The sequence below is a fragment of the Hippichthys cyanospilos genome, chromosome 8 (genome assembly GCF_059441005.1).
Source record: "Hippichthys cyanospilos isolate Australia breed blue-spotted pipefish chromosome 8, RoL_Hcya_1.0, whole genome shotgun sequence".
Lineage (NCBI taxonomy): Eukaryota > Metazoa > Chordata > Actinopteri > Syngnathiformes > Syngnathidae > Hippichthys > Hippichthys cyanospilos.
In genome coordinates this window covers 21705199-21717274 of record NC_142376.1, presented here as the reverse complement: position 1 = coordinate 21717274, position 12076 = coordinate 21705199, and the positions used below count along the sequence as shown (strand labels likewise).

At 37.7% G+C, this 12076-nt stretch overlaps 1 protein-coding gene across 2 annotated transcripts in view; it reads left to right on the top strand.

Annotated features, from left to right (window-relative positions):
* Nucleotides 1–609: 609 nt before the first annotated feature.
* The window catches only part of nt5c2a (5'-nucleotidase, cytosolic IIa), a 42048-nt gene continuing 30581 nt past the window's right edge, over nucleotides 610–12076 (top strand). The window contains exons 1-2 of one of the 2 annotated variants that reach the window (XM_088422320.1): nucleotides 610–657; nucleotides 2535–2639. In XM_088422320.1, coding sequence (XP_088278446.1) covers nucleotides 614–657; nucleotides 2535–2639 — 149 coding nt within the window. In that variant the 5' untranslated portion in view covers nucleotides 610–613. Of the gene's footprint in view, nucleotides 658–800; nucleotides 822–2534; nucleotides 2640–12076 lie in introns of those variants that run through there. The other variant, XM_088422321.1, reaches the window with a different exon arrangement.

Genomic DNA, 12076 nt, shown 5'->3' with positions numbered 1-12076 from the left:
AACAATTGTAGTAATTATGTACATCAAGTGTAATATGTAATGTATGTGTCATATATGCATAGGCGTTAGTAAAATACCTTGAAAATCACAATGTTCTATCACTTGTAAACTATTTGCAGAACAGGTCTGCAGGCTACTCATGTGATCCTGGGGGCTGCCCAGTGCCCATAGGCATCATGTTGGTGACCCCTGTTGTAGATTCTTTTAGAATTTGTTGTCCGACTAATTGTTTATTCTGTAACTCTACAGTTAAAATAAATCTATTTTCCCTGTTTTATTGCCTACTTTATTATTTTCTTGATTGTGGAATGTAGTCTTCTCGGGGAAGTGAAAAGAATAAGAATTTTATTGTGTGGTATTACTATGCATATGACAATAAAACTCTTGAATATTGAATCTAAATAAGACATGGAAAAGTACTGAGGAGTAAGATGCATCCAGATACATATAACATAAAAAGTCACATAAAGTGAATACAATACATTTTTTCCCTAGGTGGTGAGGTGGCCAGGGGGAGGCCAAAGAGTCACAAAAAAGTAGCTTTGGCCACCCCTGCTACTACATTGCTCCGCCTGTAACCCACCCAAGTTTTGGAGACACACACGCCATGCGCATGCTCACTTATGCTCACTTGCTCGGGACGACGTCCTGTGGAATGTGAGTGGCTTCGCTTTCTTCCCTGTGCTCCTTGTCATTTGTCTTATTTGCTGGCTTAACAACAGTGGGGTTGTCCTAGCAACTCATTACCAACATGTTTTTGTATTAACATTATACGTGGCGGAGATAGAGATGACCGACTGCAAGCAGCGTGGCTTGCCAAGGTTAGCAGTGGCCGAGAAGCACCGAACATAACATGTTGACAACACTACGCTAATTTTAGCGTAACCTTGACACGGCACTTGTTAGAAAGATCAAGTTTAAATAGAACATGAAACTCGTGAAAGAATATTGCAAAAGTATCAAGAAAAAGTATCGTGCAATCCTAATTTCCTACCTGGTTTGATATTCTCGTGTGCAGAGTTCCTTTATTTTGAAAAGGGGAAACTGATTTTTTTTCGTCGTACGTGACGAATAAAATGCAAATAGAGGCAAGGGTGTGGTGCCGATTTACGTTATAAAAGCCCATTAAAGATTAGTTTATGGAATGTGAGTGCTTTGTTCTATCTATCTATCTATCTATCTATCTATCTATCTATCTATCTATCTATCTATCTATCTATCTATCTATCTATCTATCTATCTATCTATCTATCTATCTATCTAATAGAGTGTTTTGTCACATATCTATACATATGCATAGGTATCCCATGCGTGTATATATATATATATATATATATATATATATATATATATATATATATATATATATATATATGTATATATATGTATATATATGTATATATATATATATATATATGTATATATATATATATATATATATATGTGTATATATATATATATATATATATATATATATATATGTGTATATATATATATATATATATATGTGTGTATATGTATATATATATATATATATATATATATATATATGTGTGTATATATATATATATATATATATATATATATATATATATATATATATATGTATATATGTATATGTATATATGTATATATATATATGTATATATGTATATATATATCCTCCTTTATATTTTTTTATTATCTCCTGTCCTCACAACACATCGACCAGCTCGTGCCATCAAGCTAGATGAAGGCGTTCGGCCAATAGCATATCGGCATTTCTGTGATTGATGTGACGCCGGCCAATAGCATATCCGCATCTCTGTGAATGATACCGTGACTGTGACCTTAATCGACCAATAGCATATCGGCATCTCCGTGACTGAGACCGTGATGTGACCTTAATCGACCAATAGCATATCGGCATTTCCGTGCCATGCGAGAAAAGTTGTTTTTTGTTGATGAAGCAAAGCGAAAAAAATAGTGCGGACACACTGACCGGCATGTTGGATGGTTCGTAAGACAAAAGGTTTTTGCGTAAGAGGGGGACAAAAAAACACCACGGTCCACGTTGTAAGATGAAAAATACGTAAAACAGGGGGTTCGTAAACCGGGGGCCCACTGTACATGTAAATCTTTTACTCCACTTTGTTTAAAGTAAAACAAAATGCACTGAGTTGAATAATAACTTGGGTCAGCAAACATTATCGCGATGGACTGCTGTCAGTTCTTGCAGCTTCTCCTGTGGCTTACGCAGCGGCACACACTTACACACACACTCGCAGGTGCACACACGCAGGCCCCAGCTTATGGAAATACTCTCACCAAAATGTTCCCTTGCAAAACCACTAACTTAATTTTACTTTACCTGTCAGTGTTATGAATCGGTGTTGAAAGAATGTTATTTTCTTAAGTAAAAATGCACCTGATGATGTTGTGAATTAGAGGCAAGCTGGGTGTTCACCTGCATGCTCCATGTGGAGCATTAAAGCGTGCAGTGGCATTTACACCGATTGAACCGACTCATCCCTTTACTATTTTTTCTTTTAAAGCAATATGATGACTTCTTGGAGTGACCGTCTACAGAACTATGCAGGGCTCCCCGCCAACATGGATGGTGTTGCCCTCAAGAAATACCGACGTGAAACTCATCACAGGTTTGTGACAGTTCTGTGCTATGCGTCTTCAGAAACTACTGATTAGAGTCTACTTCAGAGCTAACCACTCATTTTGCACTGGTTACAAGAGCCCAAAGTTGATGATGTACAGTGTAGCGGACTAGTGGTCACACCTTCCATACCGTAGGTTCATCTGATGTAAATATTGAAAGTTATTCAAGATATGATACTTGCAAAATATTGTACAACAACCAAAACTGTTTGCAAAACTTGTAAATTATTTTCTATCAGTTTAAATAATCACATAATACTGTGAAAAAGTATTTGCCTCCTTCCTGATTTTATGTGTTTTTTGCATATTTATCACGTGCAAAGGTTTCATCTTTCTAGGCCACTAAGAAAACAACTTACCATTATTCTCCAAATGTAAGACGCAACTCTAACGAAAATCTCGTTTTCCTGAACTCTTTTCTCTTTTCTCTTTTCTGATTGTTTACATGTATATTATATATACGTAGCACTTACTATACTATTTTGATACCAATTTTTAATATGTATGTACAATTTCGATGTTTTTACCTGGGGTTCTAAACGCATTAGCTATTTATTTGGATTGCCTGCCTACGGTGTATTTGCCTTATGATGTGGACGTGAGGATTTATAACTACATAAAATACAGTAAAGAATCAAAAAAAAAAAAAAAGCAACCCACGAGTGTGTGTGTGTGTGTGTGTATATATATATATATATATATATATATATATATATATATATATATATATATATATATATATATATACTGTATATATATATATATATATATATATATATATATATATACTGTATATATATATATATATATATATATATATATATATACTGTATATATATATATATATATATATATATATATATATATACTGTATATATATATATATATATATATATATATATATATATATATATATATATATATATATATATATATATATATATATATATATACACACACACACACTCGTGGGTTGCTTTTTTTTTTTTTTTGATTCTTTACTGTATTTTATGTAGTTATAAATCCTCACGTCCACAACGACTGCGATAGACATTGGATCCAATGTCACAGACCACAACAGTAGGCAATGGCTTACATTAAAATTAAAAAGAAAATCTTGTTTACCTTGAAATGAGAACTCTTCCTGTACATCAACCTTGGCAACCTAATTATTATTTGTGGATGTGTGTTTAGCAGTCAAACATTTTACGGAAGTAAAAATTATCTGGGCCGTGTATGTGTGTGTGTTGGGAGGCTGCGGGTGGCTATCATTCATTGAGCAACTGTTCAAATAACTGATAGGACAATAGATTACGAAAAGAGTTGTTTATAATGGCCCATCTCTTGGTCGATCTGTTTGTTTGTTTGTTTGTCGTGGCAACTCATTTTTCTCTCATTTGTTAAAAGTAATGTCATTCCTTTTTGTTTATGACCTATATGAATATCATTCATGCTGCTTTTTCCTGAGCCTTAACCCAGTCCTCACATCCTTTCTAGCTCTGCCAGTTGTGTTTTTTCACCAGTCTTTGCCATTTTCAGAACCAGCAATTCTTATGAATTACTAGGTAAATACTGGGCTGATATTTGACATTGTGCTACCGTGTATATCTTACGGTAATAGACAAAATTACACCAGCATTGGAAGCAAAAGAATAGCAAATCCTGGTAGTACACAGTACAGTTTAAGATGGTAATTGTGATCTGACGTGTCTGAGAGCAACATTTTAGTCACCAAATGTTGCACACTCACCATTAATTAAGGCCCTATGACAGCACTCGCCCTTCAATAGTAAATGGACTTAGATTCATTTAGCGCTTTTCTACCTTGGGTACTTGACACTGACAACTAGTTTACCAAGGGATGACGCAGCATCAGGAGTTCCTGGGGGTTTAGTGTCTTGCTCACGGACATGTGAAATGGTCACAGTGGTTGGTTCAACCCATAACCTCTTGGGTGCGAGATGATGACTCTACTACAGAGCCACGCTGGCCCCGAATTGATGGATTAAGAGATTTTAGCAGAAATACGTCATATACCGCTCTGCTTTGCTTTTGGTCTGTCAATGGTTTGTTCTTATATTTTCTTTAGAGACTGTTCATCTTTGTTGTCGTTGCTGTTTAGATAGTATTATTTATGGGTGACATGGCTCAGCTTTCTCTTAAATGGAGGTTTTTTTTTTTATCAAGCAACCATATGCAAGTTGATATTTAATAAGTTATTATTAGGGCTGCATATTTGTATTGTGCAAGTTCTTCCTGTTGTACGGTACTGAAACTTTAAGACACAAGGGCTTTGTCTTCATAATTTAGTTGCAATAGTATATGTATTCTCTGTTACAAAGCTTTCTAAAGGATCTGGGCCAGAACCATCCGGCAATGAGGTAATGTATTCCTTTTGATGCGGAAACAAAATTTGACTCCTGACTAAATTACATTTCCATTTTCATGTCCATAATATGAATTTATTATCCAACTGTTGGAGAAAACGTCAATACTTTTGCTATTCCCCTGTGCAGCTAGTAACAGGTTGTCAGTATGATACCCTAATGTGAGCTGTTGCTTTGCTAGTTGCATTTCTTCCCTTTACCTACCTGCCATGGTAATCCATAATTGTCCTTTGTGATCCATTATCATTTAAATTGATTCTTTGTTGTTTGTAGCTGTTAATTGTGCCAAAGATGACTATTTGTGCTTTGCTGAATGAATAAAAAGCAGGCGGGGACACTTGGCAACGCATGAGAATGTACGTCAAGCTTTTCCCTTTGCCGGCGGAGAAAAGTCAATCTTGACTGGTCTGAGTTATTCTTTTGCTGCTTAGCAGCTAGGCTTGTGCTAGTCTTCTTTTAGAGATTTCTCTGACATTGACATCCTAGCATAAAATGAAAAAAGGAATATGTATGTGGGATTTTTATATTATTTAGTACATGTATATGTTTTTAAACAAAGCAAGTATTGGGTGTGCGCACAGCTCATGTAAATATTTCACAGGCCTTTTTTTTTGTTTTCCCGGCGATGCTGGCGATATCGGCGATCTGTTGTGGACTGAATGGTGGAAGTACTCAGCACAAATCTCTTTCCCCCAATTTTCATTCTGATAATTGTCTTTTTGAAGAATCAATGGCATCTGGTCCAGAATTGTGGAGGTGTGCACTTGCCACTGAGAGTAAAATATCCCCTCTATTGCTTTCTGCTCTGAGAACCTTCAAGTGATGACAAGAATTGTTTTCCTAGTGATAAAACCAAAAGGTTGTTCCTCTATCAGTACAGCAGTTGCCATTTTGTTATTTCAGCTTTTTGCCACACTTTAACCCTACTTTGACAAGGCTGCTGAATGGAGGATGCAAGAGCACACACAGGTAGGTGGATTTTGTAACTGAATGTTTATTTAACGGGAGATACTTGCTGAGGTGGAGGCTGACGAGAGTGGGTTGCTGTGGGGGAGCTGTCAGGGAAGTGAGAGTGTGATGGGCGATCGGTCGAGAAGGAACCGACGAGGCAGGGACTCGAGCAGGGAGGTTATATCGGCAGGCTAATGGGCGATTGAGTTCGGGCAGGGTCAAAGTACCAAGGATCAGATATAGACGACAGGCAATCGGAGGGTCAGGAACGGGCGGAGTCCAATCACGGGGAATCTGGCAGGAAGAAGTGCTGGAATGCTCAGCTTGGCGCATAGAGACAATCTGGCAGTTTGAGTGAGGAAAGGGCCGGGTTATATACTGCGCATGTTAGCAGCAGCTGTGATGTTTGGCGCTGATTGGCAGGGAAGGAGACCAAGTGTGTTGAAGCAGAGGATGGCGGTGACAGACTTAGCCGCGTTTTAAGGAAGGTTCTGGACTTATCCCATTACATCTGATCTCTGATTAGATCTCCTGGCAACAATATGGGCCTAGGATTTTGCTGCAGTGGGATTGTATGGACAGAGTCCTGTATATGCCTGCAAATCTGTTGAACATGGACACATAATATACAGAGTGTAATAAATAATCGTGTTCCCAAAATACAGTTTTGGTGCAACTTAAGACACAACATCAGTTTTGGCGACTTGGTTCATTGGGTGTTTTGGCCCGGGTGATCAAGTCCCGGCTTGTGTCTTAAGAGCATTTTTCCACGCATCACCCCGCTTGATCCACAGCTATCTGGACGCGGATCTTTCGCTGCGTCACTTATGTTTTTGCTGACCCTCCTGTTGTTCAGTCCCTTGATCCCCCAACATCTGTCACTGCATCATCATGGAGAAGATCATTTTAGCTCAAAATATTTGACTCAAAATTTCTCCGAAAAACAATGGCAGATGGTTTAAAAAGTGGGATCTATGCATTATTACAACAAAGCATATTCCCTTAAAATTTCATGAACTCAATGGCAGTTGTCCTTTCTTCCAATTTGTAACTTTTTGTTGGTGATAGTAAAATCTTTTCAAGGCCGCGGCTGATAGTAGTATAAGCTGCCATCACTACTCACACTAACCTTGAAAGAGAGGACTGGTATCCACCCGATAATGATACTTTGTGTCAGTACTAGTGAATTCCTAATTATGACTACAGTACAGAGGACCCCCAAGTTACGGCGTCCCTGGCTTACATTTTTTTCACGTTACGTTGTGGAGTTTTTTTTGTCATTTATCCCATTTTACGATTAACTTCAACAACTGTCATGACCTGCGGGGTTGGTTGTTGTTTTGCCTCCCTCTTGAGGCGTTTGTTCTTATTTTCTGTTGGCGTCAAACACAATGCAGGTCTTCTATCGGTCGGCGTCTCGACTCCCTAAGATACTGGTCTACTATTGGTCAGCATGATGGCGTCAGAAAGATGCTGGTCTGCTATTGGTCAACGCATGGAGTCACCAAGATGGCTGCATAAAAACTTGATCTCGTGTGAGAGTGCTTTCAATATCGTATTTATTATGCATTTTAGTGCTTTATTCAAACTTGAATTGGTTATCCATGAGTCCCAAGATTGCTAGTGATGTTAAAGAGAGAAGTAGGAAATTGATTTGTATGGAAACAAAGCTCGAGAAAATCAAGAAATACGAAGCTAGCCTAGCCTAGGCTACCCTTACTAGGGAATATGGCCATAACAAGCGTCAACTCAAAGGTAAATAAACCCTTTTTATTTTTTTTATTTCTGATGTTATTTAATTGTATGTATGTACATATATATAAGTAGTATTATGTGAGTATATATAAGTAGCACTTACAATACTATTTTGATACTAATTTTTAATATGTATATACAATTTTGATGTTTTTCACCCGGGGTTTTACACGCATTAGCTAATTAACATAGGTTTGAATTGTCCGCCATATGGCGAATTCCCGTTCCGATCCCAACCGCGGAACGGATTAATCTCGTAAACCGGCGGCCTACTGTATTTCTATTTTTTTTACTCTTCAATATTCGGACCCAGAGGAAAAACAAATTCTGGCTAGGTATTTCTACTATAAAATATCATTTAAAATATCAATATAACATGTTACCTTCAATAAGAGGTTACTCCAACTCATCGTCAAATTAATTGCAATCCTAGCATGCTTAGTAGGACTGGGTGAATCTAATTTATTAAACAATTTTCTTTCAAAAGTTTTTCCAACGTTTTGAAATTCAATTTGTCAACTGTTCATGCAGGTGCATGGCTTCCTGTGTGTGCAACGTTTAATAGAGCATTTTCATCATTGGGATGACCTTTGATGCTGGTACTCACCTGCCTTCAGAGAACTCCACTGTCGCCTGATGGAAAGAGGCAAACAAAATGTGCTTCCCTATTGATTGAATACTTTTCAGCAGACAGTGGAGTTAAATCTGTTTTAAGAGTGGCCAAGGAAACTCCCAACTGGGTCCCTCTCACTATGGCGCGTGACAGCATTGCAAATGTGCCGTTCCAGCGTGTTATAACGTCATTAGTGACTTTCAGAGTTGGTTGTCCCTTCTGTTGTTGCACTTAAAAATTTTTGTCTGATGGTTGTGCGTGTGGGAGAATCTGAGCACATTATTTCCGAACTAGCAAATTGAGACTATGTGCAATGCAAATTAAATGGTGAATTTGAAGGTGTCGAGTGGATGCAATGCTGCATCGGTCACCAGACACTTTATTAGTTGTTGGCCAGCTCCCATAATGCCCCTTTTAACTTGGGCCAGATTGTCTGCGGTGTGATTTTGCGTAAAGTATCACACACCCAACACAGATGTACACAACTGCAAAATTGCATTAATGTAGTTGGCCAGTAAGCGCCAAGTAATCCTTTATGTTCACAGATGTCCACGTCAGTTGTCATACTTACTCAGCATGCTGTACTTCCATTTTTACTTGTTTCAGTTCCTCCTCGTACTTTTTGGCCAACATTTGTTTGTTGGTCTGAAAATTACACAGTCAATCCAGAAGCAAATCCATATTTATTTCCTAAATTAAATAAATTGGATGTATCAATTGCGATAGTACATTGGTTCTCAACCTTTTTTCAGTGATGTACTCCCTGTGAAATATCTTTTCAGCCAAGTAGCCCTCAAATAGTGCTAAGCGTTTTTGGTATAAAAAAATACTTAAAACATGCCATCAGTGTCTGATTGGTATTGGTCTACAAAAAATAATCAACCTAAAGTGTTCTTCATTTGTATTGGTCCACAAAATAATCAACCTAGTGTCCTCTTTTTGGATCATAGAAGAACTATGTTATCAAACAGAAATAACTCAATTATTAATACATATTTTTCCACAAAAAACAATCAACATAAAGTTTCAGACCAGTTCTCAAAAAGAAATACAGTGAACCCTCTTTTATCGCGTTAGATAGGTTCTGGAACCGGCCACAATAGCTATCTGCAAAGTAGTGTCCCCATTTTTCAAGTAAAAAAAAAAAAAAAAAATATATATATATATATATATATATATATATATATATATATATATATATATATATATATATATATATATATATATATATATATATATACACATACATACAGTGAGCCCCCGGTTTACGAACTCCCTCTTTTACGAACTTTTCGACTTACGAGCGTGGACCGCGGCGTTTTTTGTCCCCCTCTTACTAACAAACCTTTATATGCTATATATATATATATATATATATATATATATATATATATATATATATATATATATATATATATATATATATATACACACACACACACAGCAACCCACAAAAGTTGCCCTATTTTGGATCTGAGCTGATCTCTCTCCTCTTCAGTAACGGGTCAAGCTTGCTCAGCTGCTCGTGATGGTGTGAGATGTATAGGCTGTAAGTGTTTGATGTATGTGTCTTGATGTATTTTTACTCTTCGGTCAGAAGTTACAAAATCCACACCGACAAAAGGGAAATTATCATGAGCTTCGCGACCAATGCTAAACTTGCCTTTGAGATGTGTCATGACTGTAATTTCAAAAATCGGAGACCCGCCCCAAATCAACAATCTCGATTACATTTTTCTTTTTGTCAAGCCAGTAAAAAACTGCTGGGTCAACTTTGGACACCGTACCTCCTGCTTCAATCATTGCATTCTTAACTCTCTTGTACCAATACAGAGAGGCATCAGCTAATCCATACACACACTTTTTCAACTTCCAAAGTGTACCTGCACAGTTAGCTTCGGGAGGAGGTTTAACAAAAATGTCTCTCGACATTTCCATGCCTTGTAAAAAGGCTGACTTAATGTCCATTGAATGAAGTTGCCATTGTCTTTGACAAGTCACTGCCACAAGAAGCCTCAATGACTCAGAGGAACATGTTGGTGAATCTTTCTGTAGCTCTGAGACTTGCAGCTCCTCATATCCTCTTGCGACAAGCCTTGCTTTTGGTACAAAACCAGTCATTGTTTCTTTCAGTGTACACACCCATCGTGTGGATACATATTTTTGACCCTTGTCCTCAACCGTCTCAAATACATCATTGCGTCTCCAGTTTTGTATTTCACTTGTTTTGGCGTGGTCAAATGAGACGTCTTTTGTCATAAATATGACCTCACATGCGTTGCATGATTGACTTTGATCCATCTGGATTTGAAGATCTTTTAATTGCGTCACATCTGCTGATTCGTTGATACCAGCAACTCCAAGAGGCTGAAGCATCTCCAAATTGTACCAGTTTTTGTATTTTCCGGTCACTTTTCCGGCACGTCCCAAAACCTTTGCTGTTTGTTGAAGACCATTTTCTGGATTCTTGAATGTTACAATCTGGCCAGTCTTTAAATTTATACTGTCATAACTATCATGCTGTTGTTCTTCTGCCCACAAGTCTTCCATACCGGAAAACGGATGTGTTTCTGTGCTCTCAGCATGCATCTCTCCAGCTGGCTCACCAGTCATGTATTTGTCACAATGTTGCCTGTTGTTGTATTCTTCATCACAAGCAATTTGAGAGTCCTCTTCATATTCCTGAATAACTTTCTTTAGTCTAAGTCGGTGAACTCGAACACAGGTGCCTCCGTGTCTAACACAAACAACGGCACCATCTTGTCCAATGACCACACCAGGCCCTTTCCATTCTGGACAGTCCACACATTTATAAAAAACCTTGTCACCAAGTTCATACTTCTCATCTGTGTGACGCAGTGGTTACCTTAGTGCTCACCGTATTCTGTCCGAGCATTCAGCTTCAGTAAAAGCCTTCTTTGCTGCATGTAGACTGTAGCCATGGACACTTGGAATACAATTCTTTGCCATCAAAGCCCAATCCATCGCAGTGCTCCAGTTGCACCCAGTGCAGTTTTTTACTTTCATTATGATCTCAGTAAGGGTGTAATTATGCCTTTCTAACAGCCCATTACTCCAAGGACAGTAGGCAGCTGTTTTCTTAACTTCTATGTTGAAATTCTCAGCCATGTCTCTTACTTCTTCATTATTGAACTTCCCACCGTTGTCACTGAAAAGTCTTTTTGGTGGGCCATGCATGCTGATCCAGTCATGAATGAAACTTTTAACTATCTCAGAAGACTTCTTGGTAGTTAGAACACTTCCTTAACTAAAACGTGTGAACTGATCAATAATATGCAGGTACCACACTCCTGGCTCCAGCTCATGCAAATCGACAGCAACAGTTTCATTATATGTTGAGGCAAGTGGTAAGCCAACAGCGGGTTTAGGTTTAACCCTGCAATATTTTTGACACACTTCACATTGAGCTACTATCTTCTGCAGCAAGTTAACACATTCATTGTCTTAGTTGCCAGAACTGTTCAAAAGTCTTTGCAATTTGTCAGTAGAAGCGTGTCCGAATTGTTTGTGGAGTTTATCTAAAACTTTCATTTTCTCATCCGTTTTCATTGTGTCTGTTATTGTTAGTATTTCTTCTTCACTAGCGATTTGGTTCTCTGAATTAGTGTTGTATTTATCTTCACTGTCCACAATGCTTACACAGTAATGTCCAGAACTAGTGAAATCCAGTTTGAGAGACTCGTTGAACATTACTGCC